Consider the following 18,588-nt stretch of genomic DNA (forward strand, 5'->3'; position numbering starts at 1 on the left):
TCAGTGTCACATGATCCTTCACAAATCACTCTAATATGAGGATTTGATGCTCATTTATGATTATTATCAGTGTTGAAAACAGTTTTATTTCAGGATTATTTGATGAATAGAAATAAAAAGCAGCCTTTATCTGAAATATAAAGCTTTTGTAACATTAAACACTACCGTTCAAAAGTCAGTAAGAATTTTTATTTTATTTTTTGGGGGAAAGAAATGAAATAAATCAATACTTTTATTCTTCAAGGATTAATTAAATTTATCAAAAGTGACAGTAAAGACATTTATAATGTTATAAAAGATTCTTTTTCAAATAAATGCTGTTCTTTTGAACTTTCTATTCATCAAAGAATCCTGAAAAAAAAAAATGTAAATAACTGTTTTCAACACTGATAATAATAGTAAATGTTTCTTGATCATCAAATCATCATATTAGAGTGATTTCTGAAGGATCATGTGACTCTGAAGACTGGAGTAATGATGCTGAAAATCACAGGAATAAAATATATTTTAAAGTATATTAAAATAGAAAACAGTTGTAATAATATTATTGTAATAATATTTCACAATATTACTGTTTTTTTGTTTGTATTTTTAATCAGTTAAACACAGCCTTGGTGAGCAGAAGAGACTTCTTTTAAAACATTAACAATCTTACCGATCCAAAACTTTTGAACGTCAGAGTATCTAATAGAAAATAATAATAATAATAATAATGCGAAGTCCGTCTGTCCGTCAGGTATTACCTGTGTCTGCAGCTGAGGGATGACATCATCTCGGGTCGTCTGCCGTGCTCGTTCGCCACACACACGGTCCTGGGCTCGTACACGGTTCAGTCGGAGCTGGGCGATCACGACCCGGACGAGTACGGCTACGAGTACGTCAGCGAGTTTCGCTTCGCGCCTCATCAGACCAAAGAGATGGAGGAGAAGATCATGGACCTGCACAAGAACTACAAGTGAGGCTCGTCCTCCGACTAACCGAGTCTAGAGTCAAACATTCGTCCTCCGGCTAACCGAGTCTAGAGTCAAACATTCGTCCTCCGGCTAACCGAGTCTAGAGTCCAACATTCGTCCTCCGGCTAACCGAGTCTAGAGTCAAACATTCGTCCTCCGGCTAACCGAGTCTAGAGTCAAACATTCGTCCTCCGGCTAACCGAGTCTAGAGTCCAACATTCGTCCTCCGGCTAACCGAGTCTAGAGTCCAACATTCGTCCTCCGGCTAACCGAGTCTAGAGTCAAACATTCGTCCTCCGGCTAACCGAGTCTAGAGTCAAACATTCGTCCTCCGACTAACCGAGTCTAGAGTCGAACATTCGTCCTCCGGCTAACCGAGTCTAGAGTCGAACATTCGTCCTCCGGCTAACCGAGTCTAGAGTCAAACATTCGTCCTCCGGCTAACCGAGTCTAGAGTCCAACATTCGTCCTCCGGCTAACCGAGTCTAGAGTCCAACATTCGTCCTCCGGCTAACCGAGTCTAGAGTCAAACATTCGTCCTCCTGCTAACCGAGTCTAGAGTCGAACATTCGTCCTCCGGCTAACCGAGTCTAGAGTCCAACATTCGTCCTCCGGCTAACCGAGTCTAGAGTCAAACATTCGTCCTCCTGCTAACCGAGTCTAGAGTCAAACATTCGTCCTCCGACTAACCGAGTCTAGAGTCCAACATTCGTCCTCCGGCTAACCGAGTCTAGAGTCCAACATTCGTCCTCCGGCTAACCGAGTCTAGAGTCGAACATTCGTCCTCCGGCTAACCGAGTCTAGAGTCGAACATTCGTCCTCCGGCTAACCGAGTCTAGAGTCAAACATTCGTCCTCCGGCTAACCGAGTCTAGAGTCCAACATTCGTCCTCCGGCTAACCGAGTCTAGAGTCCAACATTCGTCCTCCGGCTAACCGAGTCTAGAGTCAAACATTCGTCCTCCGGCTAACCGAGTCTAGAGTCAAACATTCGTCCTCCGACTAACCGAGTCTAGAGTCGAACATTCGTCCTCCGGCTAACCGAGTCTAGAGTCGAACATTCGTCCTCCGGCTAACCGAGTCTAGAGTCAAACATTCGTCCTCCGGCTAACCGAGTCTAGAGTCAAACATTCGTCCTCCGGCTAACCGAGTCTAGAGTCAAACATTCGTCCTCCGACTAACCGAGTCTAGAGTCAAACATTCGTCCTCCGGCTAACCGAGTCTAGAGTCGAACATTCGTCCTCCGGCTAACCGAGTCTAGAGTCGAACATTCGTCCTCCGGCTAACCGAGTCTAGAGTCGAACATTCGTCCTCCGGCTAACCGAGTCTAGAGTCGAACATTCGTCCTCCGGCTAACCGAGTCTAGAGTCGAACATTCGTCCTCCGGCTAACCGAGTCTAGAGTCAAACATTCGTCCTCCGACTAACCGAGTCTAGAGTCAAACATTCGTCCTCCGACTAACCGAGTCTAGAGTCAAACATTTGTCCTCCGACTAACCGAGTCTAGAGTCAAACATTCGTCCTCCGACTAACCGAGTCTAGAGTCGAACATTCGTCCTCCGGCTAACCGAGTCTAGAGTCGAACATTCGTCCTCCTGCTAACCGAGTCTAGAGTCGAACATTCGTCCTCCGGCTAACCGAGTCTAGAGTCGAACATTCGTCCTCCGGCTAACCGAGTCTGGAGTCCAACATTCGTCCTCCGGCTAACCGAGTCTTGAGTCAAACATTCGTCCTCCGGCTAACCGAGTCTAGAGTCCAACATTCGTCCTCCGGCTAACCGAGTCTAGAGTCGAACACTCGTCCTCCGGCTAACCGAGTCTAGAGTCAAACATTCGTCCTCCTGCTAACCGAGTCTAGAGTCAAACATTCGTCCTCCTGCTAACCGAGTCTAGAGTCAAACATTCGTCCTCCGGCTAACCGAGTCTAGAGTCAAACATTCGTCCTCCGACTAACCGAGTCTAGAGTCAAACATTCGTCCTCCGACTAACCGAGTCTAGAGTCAAACATTCGTCCTCCGGCTAACCGAGTCTAGAGTCAAACATTCGTCCTCCGGCTAACCGAGTCTAGAGTCGAACATTCGTCCTCCTGCTAACCGAGTCTAGAGTCGAACATTCGTCCTCCGGCTAACCGAGTCTAGAGTCAAACACTCGTCCTCCGGCTAACCGAGTCTAGAGTCGAACATTCGTCCTCCGGCTAACCGAGTCTGGAGTCCAACATTCGTCCTCCGGCTAACCGAGTCTAGAGTCAAACATTCGTCCTCCGGCTAACCGAGTCTAGAGTCAAACATTCGTCCTCCGACTAACCGAGTCTAGAGTCAAACATTCGTCCTCCGACTAACCGAGTCTAGAGTCGAACATTCGTCCTCCGGCTAACCGAGTCTAGAGTCGAACATTCGTCCTCCGGCTAACCGAGTCTAGAGTCGAACATTCGTCCTCCGGCTAACCGAGTCTAGAGTCGAACATTCGTCCTCCGGCTAACCGAGTCTAGAGTCGAACATTCGTCCTCCGGCTAACCGAGTCTAGAGTCAAACATTCGTCCTCCGGCTAACCGAGTCTAGAGTCAAACATTCGTCCTCCGACTAACCGAGTCTAGAGTCGAACATTCGTCCTCCGGCTAACCGAGTCTAGAGTCGAACATTCGTCCTCCGGCTAACCGAGTCTAGAGTCGAACATTCGTCCTCCGGCTAACCGAGTCTAGAGTCGAACATTCGTCCTCCGGCTAACCGAGTCTAGAGTCGAACATTCGTCCTCCGGCTAACCGAGTCTAGAGTCGAACATTCGTCCTCCGACTAACCGAGTCTAGAGTCAAACATTTGTCCTCCGACTAACCGAGTCTAGAGTCAAACATTCGTCCTCCGACTAACCGAGGCTAGAGTCAAACATTCGTCCTCCGGCTAACCGAGTCTAGAGTCAAACATTCGTCCTCCGGCTAACCGAGTCTAGAGTCGAACACTCGTCCTCCGGCTAACCGAGTCTAGAGTCAAACACTCGTCCTCCGGCTAACCGAGTCTAGAGTCAAACATTCGTCCTCCGGCTAACCGAGTCTAGAGTCCAACACTCGTCCTCCTGCTAACCGAGTCTAGAGTCAAACATTCGTCCTCCGGCTAACCGAGTCTAGAGTCAAACACTCGTCCTCCGGCTAACCGAGTCTAGAGTCAAACATTCGTCCTCCTGCTAACCGAGTCTAGAGTCAAACATTCGTCCTCCGGCTAACCGAGTCTAGAGTCAAACATTCGTCCTCCTGCTAACCGAGTCTAGAGTCAAACACTCGTCCTCCGGCTAACCGAGTCTAGAGTCAAACATTCGTCCTCCTGCTAACCGAGTCTAGAGTCAAACATTCGTCCTCCTGCTAACCGAGTCTAGAGTCAAACACTCGTCCTCCGGCTAACCGAGTCTAGAGTCAAACATTCGTCCTCCTGCTAACCGAGTCTAGAGTCAAACATTCGTCCTCCGGCTAACCGAGTCTAGAGTCAAACATTCGTCCTCCTGCTAACCGAGTCTAGAGTCAAACATTCGTCCTCCTGCTAACCGAGTCTAGAGTCAAACATTCGTCCTCCGGCTAACCGAGTCTAGAGTCAAACATTCGTCCTCCTGCTAACCGAGTCTAGAGTCGAACATTCGTCCTCCTGCTAACCGAGTCTAGAGTCAAACATTCGTCCTCCTGCTAACCGAGTCTAGAGTCAAACATTCGTCCTCCTGCTAACCGAGTCTAGAGTCAAACATTCGTCCTCCGGCTAACCGAGTCTAGAGTCAAACACTCGTCCTCCGGCTAACCGAGTCTAGAGTCAAACATTCGTCCTCCTGCTAACCGAGTCTAGAGTCAAACATTCGTCCTCCGGCTAACCGAGTCTAGAGTCCAACACTCGTCCTCCGGCTAACCGAGTCTAGAGTCGAACATTCGTCCTCCGGCTAACCGAGTCTAGAGTCGAACATTCGTCCTCCAGCTAACCGAGTCTAGAGTCAAACATTCGTCCTCCGGCTAACCGAGTCTAGAGTCGAACATTCGTCCTCCGGCTAACCGAGTCTAGAGTCAAACATTCGTCCTCCTGCTAACCGAGTCTAGAGTCAAACATTCGTCCTCCGGCTAACCGAGTCTAGAGTCCAACACTCGTCCTCCGGCTAACCGAGTCTAGAGTCAAACATTCGTCCTCCGGCTAACCGAGTCTAGAGTCAAACATTCGTCCTCCGGCTAACCGAGTCTAGAGTCGAACATTCGTCCTCCGGCTAACCGAGGCTAGAGTCGAACATTCGTCCTCCGGCTAACCGAGTCTAGAGTCAAACACTCGTCCTCCGGCTAACCGAGTCTAGAGTCAAACACTCGTCCTCCGACTAACCGAGTCTAGAGTCGAACATTCGTCCTCCGGCTAACCGAGTCTAGAGTCCAACATTCGTCCTCCGGCTAACCGAGTCTAGAGTCAAACATTCGTCCTCCGACTAACCGAGGCTAGAGTCAAACATTCGTCCTCCGGCTAACCGAGTCTAGAGTCAAACATTCGTCCTCCGGCTAACCGAGTCTAGAGTCAAACATTCGTCCTCCTGCTAACCGAGTCTAGAGTCGAACACTCGTCCTCCTGCTAACCGAGTCTAGAGTCGAACATTCGTCCTCCGGCTAACCGAGTCTAGAGTCAAACATTCGTCCTCCGGCTAACCGAGTCTAGAGTCGAACATTCGTCCTCCGGCTAACCGAGGCTAGAGTCAAACATTCGTCCTCCGGCTAACCGAGTCTAGAGTCAAACATTCGTCCTCCGGCTAACCGAGTCTAGAGTCAAACATTCGTCCTCCGGCTAACCGAGTCTAGAGTCAAACATTCGTCCTCCGGCTAACCGAGTCTAGAGTCAAACATTCGTCCTCCGGCTAACCGAGTCTAGAGTCAAACATTCGTCCTCCGACTAACCGAGTCTAGAGTCGAACACTCGTCCTCCGGCTAACCGAGTCTAGAGTCCAACACTCGTCCTCCTGCTAACCGAGTCTAGAGTCGAACATTCGTCCTCCTGCTAACCGAGTCTAGAGTCAAACATTCGTCCTCCTGCTAACCGAGTCTAGAGTCAAACATTCGTCCTCCGGCTAACCGAGTCTAGAGTCAAACATTCGTCCTCCGACTAACCGAGTCTAGAGTCGAACATTCGTCCTCCGGCTAACCGAGTCTAGAGTCCAACACTCGTCCTCCTGCTAACCGAGTCTAGAGTCGAACATTCGTCCTCCTGCTAACCGAGTCTAGAGTCGAACATTCGTCCTCCGGCTAACCGAGTCTAGAGTCAAACATTCGTCCTCCGGCTAACCGAGTCTAGAGTCGAACATTCGTCCTCCGGCTAACCGAGTCTAGAGTCAAACATTCGTCCTCCGGCTAACCGAGTCTAGAGTCAAACATTCGTCCTCCGGCTAACCGAGTCTAGAGTCAAACATTCGTCCTCCGGCTAACCGAGTCTAGAGTCAAACATTCGTCCTCCGGCTAACCGAGTCTAGAGTCGAACCTTCTCAAAGTTATGAACAAACGATCTTCCAGTAACGTTTATAGAACATTCATTCAACGTTGGCTAGGGTCAAACAACTTATTTTTTTAAAGGGGGGGTGAAATGCTATTTCATGCATACTGAATTTTTTACACTGGTAAAGAGTTGGATTCCCATGCTAAACATGGACAAAGTTTCAAAAACTAAGTTGTACGTTTGAAGGAGTATTTTTGTTCCAAAAATACTCCTTCCGGTTTGTCACAAGTTTCGGAAAGTTTTTTTCGAGTATGGCTCTGTCTTACGTAAGATAGGGCGGAATTTCCTTATATGGGTCCTAAGGGCACTTCTCCGGTAAGATCGCGGCCGCGCGCGCACTCGTAGACCAGAGCAAGAGAGTGAAAGCAGTTCGCCATCAAAGCGCCCTGCCCGGCTCTTGGGAAGCCAGTGTCACCAAAGAAGTGGGTTTTTGGTTGCCAGGGCAAGACAACCCTGCACAGATTCCCAAAGAACCCGGCGTTAAGGAACCCGTGGATGGAGTTTGTTTTCCTGAGCATAAACGGAGTTGTGTAACTGTTAGACTGTTTGTTCCCTGCATTTCGACGATGATTGTTTTATAAACAAAGCCCATATCGACGGATTTGCAGATCGTCTAATGCTTAAGGATCGATCAGTCACAATGATAAAGGTTCGCGGTCGTGCGTTGGAACCGGACGGTGAGTAAAACTGTTTGTTGAACAAATGTCTCTGTGTGTTGTCACTAGCTCGGCGCGTTAGCACAGCTAAGCTTCGCCCACAGGGCCCGCCTCCAGCCGCTTTTTCCGGAAAGACTCGGTACAGCCTATCTTTCTGTTAAAAATTTAATAAAACAAAAGACTTTTTGGAGATATGAAGGATGCAATATTACTCTATAGGTACTCAAGATTAACAGGAGATTGAGTGAAAATGAGCATTTCACCCCCCCTTTAAGTTGTCCTCTACCTTTTAACACACTTTCAGACGCTCATTCATGTTTATTTCGCGCTGTAACTGGTGTTATTAAGGCGGAGGAGAAGATCATGTGCTTCTCTAGAGCTGAGCCAGAGCGATCTCACGCCACAGCGACAAAACGCTATTTATGTTTTTGAATTTCGTAAGAAAATGGACGTAATTTGAAATCTGAGACTTTGTTTCATATCAATAGTAACAAAGCACAAAGATTATTGTGAGTTATTGGATGGGATGCGCACTACAATCTTCCATTCATTCATCAACTGGAAACAGGATGACTAATCGAGTCTTGGGATTTGAGAATCAATATCGTTTCGTAAAAATGAGAATCGATTAAAAAATCGAGAAATCTATATTTTTTACCCAGCCCTATTAAGTATACTTGATTTGGAATGAAATAACGTTTACATAATGATTGAAGAATGATACAATGGTAATGGAATGTTTCCTTAATTAAAAAAAACTGGACATTTCTATGTTGATTATTTAGTTCAGTTCAATAACAGTGTCAATCAATATTCTACAGAAAAACATGTTTGACTTCAAAGTGTTAATAACTTCAGGTCCTGATGCCTTAATAGTCACGGTTAGGGTGAGGAAGTTAAACGCCTTGTGAACGATTTCAAGCTTAATTAATTTGTGCTGATATATGATTTCAGTGCAAATATGTTTCCCATGATGCAGTGCGATTGTGTTTGTGTGTCTCTCAGAGGAATGACGCCGGCCGAAGCTGAGATGCATTTTCTGGAGAATGTAAAGAAACTGTCCATGTATGGAGTCGACCTTCATCATGCAAAGGTACACGTGAAACACACACACACACACACACACACGCACACACACACACACACATGATTGATGGAGATTTTTGTTGTTGATTGAAGTGATTTTGCATGTAAATGTGTCTGTATCTTCAGCACACACACACACACTCACACACACACACACACACACACACATGATTCAGTGTGTTGTGTTCAGTGTTTATCGTTGTCATTGTTTCTGGTGTCGGTCGATCTGTCAGATGTTCAGTGTGACTCTGATTCGGGCCGGGTCGTTCTGGGTCACAATCGACACAAACCAGATATTGACAACCACACATGACAGACAGTTCATAATGTCAAGATAGCAGAGGATTATTTATAAACGCTTAAGAATCTATTCTGAATATTGGCAGAATCTTGAATCGGTCGTTTTCTTTGAAACCTTCAGGAGTTTATATATATATAAATATATATATATATATATATATATATATATATTAGTGCTGGGCAACGATTAATCGCATCCAAAATAAAAGTTTGTGTTTACATAATATATGTGTGTGCACTGTGTATAATTATTTTGTATATATAAATACACACACATATGCATGTATATATTTAAGATTTTTTTATTTATTTATATATAAAATAATTGTATTTATATATAATATAAATTATGTATAAAAAATAATATACAATATATATATGCAAATATTTATTTTATATATACAGTATATATATATATATATATATATATATATATATATATATATGCATATGTGTGTATTTATATAAAATAATTATACATAGTACACACACATTTATTATGTAAACACAAACTTTTTTTTTGGATGCGATTAAATCGTGATTAATCGTTGCCCAGCACTAATATATATATATATATATTTAAATGTTAAAATTAACATGAACTGAGATTAAAAGTATTGTTGGTTCATGTTACTTAACTAATGTTAACAGATGCAACCGTATCATATAGTGTTACCCATATTTCATTACAATTATTGGAAAAGTATGAACTTACATGTAAAATTTCCCAGATCAGATGATGCATTAAAGTTGTTTTAGCATCAATTTACTGTTGATTAGGTGATTGATCAGCTTATATATGGATTTTGCTGATAAAGCATCTGTATATTTCCTCGTTGAGGCTGTTTGAATACGCTTGTTTTCTTTAATATGGGTTCGGTGAACCTGAAGCTCTTCTGCCGATATTCATACCCAGATGATGCTTCATATCATCCATCACCTCATGTAGTGATTATTAAACAGACAGACCGCTGACGCTCGGTTAGATCAGCCGCTCTTCTCTTCTTCCCCTCTTACGGATGATCTAGTTGATAGGACGATTCTTTCACTGCTTTTCTCCAGCTAAAGGAGAGGTAAGATGCATTGGTGTATATGTGTGTGTCTCTGTGTGTGTGTGTGTGTGTGTGTGTCTTTGTGCATGACCATGAACCGAATCATTGTCTTAGCAAAGACTGTTACCTTCAGATTCTCCATGTGCGTTTGTCGAGAACCTGCTCCTCTTCTCATGCTCATCCGCCACCGCCGAAGCTCACGGCGAGCCGAACCCGTTCACCGGGAGCGCCTGGGGATCCAGGACGGAGAAACCACACATGAGAGATCTTTAAAGGGAGAGTTCAGACGGAAATATCATTCTGTCATCATTTACCCGAATGCAGACAGTTTAAGCTTCATTTTAATGATCAGAGATGTTTTAGTTCACAATAATAACCCTACTTTAATGCTGATATTTTGAAGAACGCTGGGACTAAACAACACTTCATTTCTCAAAATATCTGCGTTAAGGCGAGACACGGCAGGCAAAAACATCGGGTTTTGTTTACTGGTCTTCTTTCAGACTTGTGGTGAAAAAAGTCTGAAATACACATTTAGGTCTTTATTTTTCTACACTGTGTCTGTTCGCGTCTGTAGATTTCTCCTAAACTCAACAAAAGTTGTCGTTGTAAATCAACACTCCGCGATCGCTCCCGGCTCCCTGTCATCACACACACCGCTGGAAAGCTCTCTCTCTCTCCTGTACAATCCTGTCGGATCCAAATATGGTCATTTCCTTTTTATCAGCAGCCAATCGTGAAAGTAAAAGGGCTGAATGCGCAATCTCATTGGCTGATTTAAAGCCCGTTTTCTCAAAATGACTTTTCTCTCCGCAATCTCCACTTCAGTCGCACCGATATACACCAAACTCTCCAGTCTTGTGCCTAGTTATATTATGAAGACATTTACAGAGAGATTTGTAAATATATTATTCCTAGCCTGATTTATATCACATTTTATTCCAAAAAACATGGTGAAAATCATTTTAGGCTATTGACAGTATATTCTGATTTACAGGATAACAAAAGTAGATATCCATAAATCCCTCTGTAATTTTTTCCCATCTAATATGTGAACACAATGAAAAAAAAATTTTTAACCTGGCTTTATCCAATACTCAGATTTCGTGTTTTTTTTTATATATGCAAATTAGCGCATATTTAATTAGATATTGCCTAATTTGCATATTTAAACATTAAATTACAGAAAACTTGTAATACATTTTTTTCTCATCTTAATGTAGGGAATCAACTGGGAAAGTTTCATGGTGATATCTGCTATAAATGTAACCCTATTCACCTGTAGTGTCTCGCCTTAAATTAAAAAAGCATTGAACGACATGAGGGAAAGTAAATGATGCCAGAATGATCATTTTTGGATGAATATTCCCTTTATGATCTCAATTATTACTCCCAGTCACTTATGCATTTAAATTATTCTTCTCCTGAGAAAAACACCTCAATAATCTCAATAATGTCTCAAGATTTGCCAAGGTAAAAAGTCAGAGATTAACTTAATTTCTCATCAAATGATCTGAGCTGCTCCTCAACTACTGAAAACTTTGAAGAATTCGCGTCTCTTTCCTAAAGAATTTTAGGAGAAACGTCTGAGACCACGTTGATCTCTGATCAGTTTTCCTCTGAGCGAGTTTCGGGAAGCTTCGTCATGGTTCTGACCCGGTTTCCTACAGTAGACCTGATCAAAATACCCACTAGAGATGTGAATTGTGCCATTTTCCCCACAATCCCTCTTGATTCTTGTGCAATGTGACGTATTCAAATGTATTTCCTTAGGAAGTGAGTGAGTGAGCAAACGGGTTCATCGATGATCTAGATGAGCTCGAGTGTCTCGTTCTGCTGAACCGAGCTCAAGTTCTCACATCTGTTCTGCTGATGCTCTTCAGTAGTTCTGGCATGGATAGATAGATAGATAGATAGATAGATAGATCTGTTTGGCTTCCACTCATGAATTGGAGAATCATTGGCATTTGTTTGTGCGTGAGTGTGTGATGATGATTGGCACCTCTCTGATCCAATGGTGTGCCAGGATTCTGAGGGGGTGGAGATCATGTTGGGCGTGTGTTCGTCTGGACTCCTCATCTATCGAGACAGACTCCGCATCAACCGCTTCGCCTGGCCCAAAGTCCTCAAGATCTCCTACAAACGCAATAACTTCTACATCAAGATCCGTCCAGGAGAGGTGAGAGGTCATCCGTTCTGCTGACGCTTCTGATGAGGTGCGTTACATCACACACGGAAACTGCACAAAATGCTTTTCTTGCTTAGGATTTTTGTCTTGTTTCCAGTTCAAATATAAAAAACAATTTAAATCGAGATGCATTTACTAGATGAGTAAAATGCCATAAGGTATTAGGTCTTGTTTTCAAGTGGAATTAATCAAAATGAAGTGAGTTTTTGCTTAAAACAAGCAATATTATCTGCCAATGGAGTGAGAAAAATAATCTTGTTTCTGTTTGAATTATAGATAATTTAGCTTGTTTTAAGCAAAAACTCACTTTTGATTAATTCCCCCGGAAAACAAGAAATAATATGGCATTTTACTCATCTAGTAAACGCATTTTGATTTAAGAATTTTTTTATTTTTGAACTGGAAACAAGACAAAAATACTAAGTGAGAAAAACATTTTTGCAGTGTATCAGTTGAAGTGAACTTGGCTGACAATAATCGCTCATTTGGACGCCCTGCAACGCCATCAAAGAAAGGCAACAATGATAGATAGACTTTTATGATGGATAGATGCACTTTTATGCACTTTTATGATGGACAGATGCACTTTTATGATGGATAGATGCACTTTTATGATGGATAGATGGACTTTTATGATGGACAGATGCACTTTTATGATGATAGATGCACTTTTATGATGGACAGATGCACTTTTATGATGGATAGATGCACTTTTATGATGGACAGATGCACTTTTATGATGGATAGATGCACTTTTATGATGGATAGATGGACTTTTATGATGATAGATGCACTTTTATGATGGACAGATGCACTTTTATGATGGATAGATGCACTTTTATGATGGATAGATGGACTTTTATGATGATAGATGCACTTTTATGATGGACAGATGCACTTTTATGATGTATAGATGCACTTTTATGATGGACAGATGCACTTTTATGATGGACAGATGGACTTTTATGATGGATAGATGCACTTTTATGATGGACAGATGCACTTTTATGATGGACAGATGCACTTTTATGATGGATAGATGCACTTTTATGCACTTTTATGATGGACAGATGCACTTTTATGATGGATAGATGCACTTTTATGATGGATAGATGCACTTTTATGCACTTTTATGATGGACAGATGCACTTTTATGATGGATAGATGCACTTTTATGATGGATAGATGGACTTTTATGATGGACAGATGCACTTTTATGATGGACAGATGGACTTTTATGATGTATAGATGCACTTTTATGATGGACAGATGCACTTTTATGATGGATAGATGCACTTTTATGATGGACAGATGCACTTTTATGCACTTTTATGATGGACAGATGGACTTTTATGATGGACAGATGGACTTTTATGATGGATAGATGCACTTTTATGATGGATAGATGCACTTTTATGATGGATAGATGGACTTTTATGATGGATAGATGCACTTTTATGATGGATAGATGCACTTTTATGATGGACAGATGGACTTTTATGATGGATAGATGCACTTTTATGATGGATAGATGCACTTTTATGATGGACAGATGGACTTTTATGATGGACAGATGCACTTTTATGATGAATAGATGCGCTTTTATGATGGACAGATGCACTTTTATGATGATAGATGCACTTTTATGATGGATAGATGCACTTTTATGATGGATGGATAGATGCACTTTTATGATGGATATATGTACTTTTATGATGGATAGATGCACTTTTATGATGGACAGATGCACTTTTATGATGGACAGATGCACTTTTATGACGGATAGATGCACTTTTATGATGGATAGATGCACTTTTATGATGGATAGATGCACTTTTATGATGGATAGATGGACTTTTATCATGGATAGATGCACTTTTATGATGGATGGATAGATGCACTTTTATGATGGATATATGTACTTTTATGATGGACAGATGCACTTTTATGATGGATAGATGGATTTTTGATGGACAGATGGACTTTTATGATGGATATATGTACTTTTATGATGGATATATGTACTTTTATGATGGACAGATGGACTTTTATGATGGATAAATGCACTTTTATGATGGATAGATGCACTTTTATGATGGACAGATGGACTTTTATGATGGATAGATGCACTTTTATGATGGATAGATGCACTTTTATGATGGACAGATGGACTTTTATGATGGACAGATGTACTTTTATGATGGATAGATGCACTTTTATGATGGATATATGTACTTTTATGATGGACAGATGCACTTTTATGATGGATAGATGGACTTTTATGATGGACTTTTATGATGGACAGATGGACTTTTATGATGGATAGATGGACTTTTATGATGGACAGACAGATGCACTTTTATGATGGACAGATGCACTTTTATGATGGATAGATGTACTTTTATGATGGACAGATGCACTTTTATGATGATAGATGGACTTTTGATGGACAGATGGACTTTTATGATGGATATATGTACTTTTATGATGGATATATGTACTTTTATGATGGACAGATGGACTTTTATGATGGATAGATGCACTTTTATGATGGATAGATGCACTTTTATGATGGACAGATGGACTTTTATGATGGATAGATGCACTTTTATGATGGACTTTTATGATGGACAGATGGACTTTTATGATGGACAGATGGACTTTTATGATGGATAGATGCACTTTTATGATGGATATATGTACTTTTATGATGGACAGATGCACTTTTATGATGGACAGATGCACTTTTATGATGGATAGATGGACTTTTATGATGGACTTTTATGATGGACAGATGGACTTTTATGATGGATAGATGGACTTTTATGATGGACAGACAGATGCACTTTTATGATGGACAGATGCACTTTTATCATGGATAGATGTACTTTTATGATGGACAGATGCACTTTTATGATGGATAGATGCACTTTTATGATGGATAGATGGACTTTTATGATGGACTTTTATGATGGACAGATGGACTTTTATGATGGACAGATGGACTTTTATGATGGACAGATGCACTTTTATGATGGATAGATGCACTTTTATGATGGATAGATGCACTTTTATGATGGATAGATGGACTTTTATGATGGACTTTTATGATGGACAGATGGACTTTTATGATGGACAGATGGACTTTTATGATGGACAGATGCACTTTTATGATGGATAGATGCACTTTTATGATGGATAGATGCACTTTTATGATGGATAGATGGACTTTTATGATGGACTTTTATGATGGACAGATGGACTTTTATGATGGACAGATGGACTTTTATGATGGACAGATGCACTTTTATGATGGATAGATGCACTTTTATGATGGATAGATGCACTTTTATGATGGATAGATGGACTTTTATGATGGACAGATGGACTTTTATGATGGATAGATGCACTTTTATGATGGATAGATGCACTTTTATGATGGACAGATGGACTTTTATGATGGACAGATGGACTTTTATGATGGATAGATGCACTTTTATGATGGACAGATGGACTTTTATGATGGACAGATGGACTTTTATGATGGACAGATGCACTTTTATGATGGATAGATGCACTTTTATGATGGATAGATGCACTTTTATGATGGACAGATGGACTTTTATGATGGACAGATGGACTTTTATGATGGACAGATGCACTTTTATGATGGATAGATGCACTTTTATGATGGATAGATGCACTTTTATGATGGATAGATGGACTTTTATGATGGACTTTTATGATGGACAGATGGACTTTTATGATGGACAGATGGACTTTTATGATGGATAGATGCACTTTTATGATGGATAGATGGACTTTTATGATGGACAGATGGACTTTTATGATGGACAGATGCACTTTTATGATGGATAGATGCACTTTTATGATGGATAGATGGACTTTTATGATGGACTTTTATGATGGACAGATGGACTTTTATGATGGACAGATGCACTTTTATGATGGATAGATGCACTTTTATGATGGATAGATGGACTTTTATGATGGACTTTTATGATGGACAGATGCACTTTTATGATGCACTTTTATGATGGACAGATGCACTTTTATGATGGATAGATGCACTTTTATGATGGATAGATGGACTTTTATGATGGACTTTTATGATGGACAGATGGACTTTTATGATGGACAGATGGACTTTTATGATGGATAGATGCACTTTTATGATGGATAGATGGACTTTTATGATGGACTTTTATGATGGACAGATGCACTTTTATGATGGACAGATGCACTTTTATGATGGACAGATGCACTTTTATGATGGATAGATGCACTTTTATGATGGATAGATGCACTTTTATGATGGATAGATGGACTTTTATGATGGACTTTTATGATGGACAGATGGACTTTTATGATGGATAGATGCACTTTTATGATGGATAGATGCACTTTTATGATGGACAGATGGACTTTTATGATGGACAGATGGACTTTTATGATGGATAGATGCACTTTTATGATGGACAGATGGACTTTTATGATGGACAGATGGACTTTTATGATGGACAGATGCACTTTTATGATGGATAGATGCACTTTTATGATGGATAGATGCACTTTTATGATGGACAGATGGACTTTTATGATGGACAGATGGACTTTTATGATGGACAGATGCACTTTTATGATGGATAGATGCACTTTTATGATGGATAGATGCACTTTTATGATGGATAGATGGACTTTTATGATGGACTTTTATGATGGACAGATGGACTTTTATGATGGACAGATGGACTTTTATGATGGATAGATGCACTTTTATGATGGATAGATGGACTTTTATGATGGACAGATGGACTTTTATGATGGACAGATGCACTTTTATGATGGATAGATGCACTTTTATGATGGATAGATGGACTTTTATGATGGACTTTTATGATGGACAGATGGACTTTTATGATGGACAGATGCACTTTTATGATGGATAGATGCACTTTTATGATGGATAGATGGACTTTTATGATGGACTTTTATGATGGACAGATGCACTTTTATGATGGACAGATGCACTTTTATGATGGACAGATGCACTTTTATGATGGATAGATGCACTTTTATGATGGATAGATGCACTTTTATGATGGATAGATGGACTTTTATGATGGACTTTTATGATGGACAGATGGACTTTTATGATGGACAGATGGACTTTTATGATGGACAGATGGACTTTTATGATGGACAGATGGACTTTTATGATGGATAGATGCACTTTTATGATGGATAGATGGACTTTTATGATGGATAGATGCACGTTGATGGACTTCAAAACAATACGGCAATTCACTGCCATTATAAAGCTGGGAAGAGCCTGGACATATTTTAATATAACTCTGTGTTCGTCTGAAAGAAGAATGTCATATACAACTAGGATGAGTTGAGGGAGAGTAAATCATGGGCTAATTTTCATTTTTGGGTGAACTATCCCTTTAATCTGGCGGAATACCCTGTGAAGTCCACTTACGGTCGAGTGGAACACACCTGTCATTATGAAGTGTTCTGACGATGTGTGTGTTTTGGTCTTCAGTTTGAGCAGTTTGAGAGCACAATCGGCTTTAAACTCCCCAACCACAGAGCGGCTAAGAGACTGTGGAAGGTGTGTGTGGAGCATCACACGTTCTTCAGGTGAGCGTCGATCTGTGGATGTTCCTGTTGTTCCTGTTTGCTTGTTGCGTTCGGACCTGTAGGGAATCATGGTTTGATCTCGACAGGCTGGTTTCTCCAGAGACTCCACCGAAGAAGTTCCTCACGCTCGGGTCCAAGTTTCGCTACAGCGGCAGAACTCAAGCTCAGACCCGACGGGCCAGTTCCCAGATCGTCAGACCCGCGCCGTTCTTCGAGCGCTCCACCAGCAAACGCTACACCATGTCCCGCAGTCTAGATGGAGGTGTGTTTGCTTTATCTATCTATCTATCTATCTATCTATCTATCTATCTATCTATCTATCTATCTATCTATCTATCTATCTATCTATCTATCTATCTATTTATCTATCTATCTATCATCTATCTATCTATCTATCTATCTATCTATCTGTCTGTCTGTCTGTCTATCTATCTATCTATCTATCTATCTATCTATCTATCTATCTATCTATCTATCTGTCTGTCTGTCTGTCTATCTGTCTATCTATCTATCTGTCTGTCTGTCTGTCTGTCTGTCTATCTGTCTATCTATTTTAAATTGTATTTGTAATAGTAAAAACTGTATATAATATAAGTTGTTTATTAAAGTGATGCTATGTAAAGTTATTGTGATATGAACTGACTGAGGTGTGTGTGTCGTGATCCTCATCTCATCATCGAGTGTGTGTGGAGTGTGTGTGTCTGCTGTTGTCTCTCCGCATCTCAGTGTCACCATCAGCTCTCGTCTTCTTCTGCGGCGTCTCTTCTTCTCTTTATTCTCTCCTCCATTAACAGGACTGGGTCTCGCTGTCATTAACCTGTAATATCAGATCCTCAGACTCTGCTTTAACTGGAAAGTTTCTGTTGAGTTGCAGAATAAAGCACATTCCTTAAAGATGAACACGTGATTCATGGTGTAAACGAAGACAAACTTGTGTTCAGTGTAGAGAGTCTTCTCTCGTGAAACGCCTGATAGAATTACATAATCATCACTTTAAACATCATCATGATCGGTTTCTAATTAAGGTGGTTATAATACACAACTAGCAGTTAGGAAAGACAAGGCAAGTTTATTTATATAGCACATTTCATACACTGGCAATTCAAAGTGCTTTACATAGAAAAGAATAAAAATAATCACAAAATAAAAGCAAGGAAAATTAAAACAGTTATTCAAAAAGTTAGAACAAACTCGTTAACTACAT

The 18,588-nt window shown here is 41.1% G+C and overlaps 1 protein-coding gene across 3 annotated transcripts in view; it reads left to right on the forward strand.

Annotated features, from left to right (window-relative positions):
- epb41l3a (erythrocyte membrane protein band 4.1-like 3a) overlaps positions 1–18,588 on the forward strand; it is a 67,342-nt gene that overhangs the window by 18,907 nt on the left and 29,847 nt on the right. For all 3 annotated transcript variants that reach the window (XM_079862472.1, XM_079862474.1, XM_079862473.1), the window contains exons 7-11: positions 737–955; positions 8,097–8,184; positions 11,556–11,708; positions 17,287–17,384; positions 17,471–17,646. In XM_079862472.1, the coding sequence (XP_079718598.1) occupies positions 737–955; positions 8,097–8,184; positions 11,556–11,708; positions 17,287–17,384; positions 17,471–17,646 (734 nt within the window). The remainder of the gene's footprint in view (positions 1–736; positions 956–8,096; positions 8,185–11,555; positions 11,709–17,286; positions 17,385–17,470; positions 17,647–18,588) is intronic.

This window comes from Squalius cephalus, assembly GCF_949319135.1.
Source record: "Squalius cephalus genome assembly, chromosome: 25".
NCBI classification, from domain to species: domain Eukaryota; kingdom Metazoa; phylum Chordata; class Actinopteri; order Cypriniformes; family Leuciscidae; genus Squalius; species Squalius cephalus.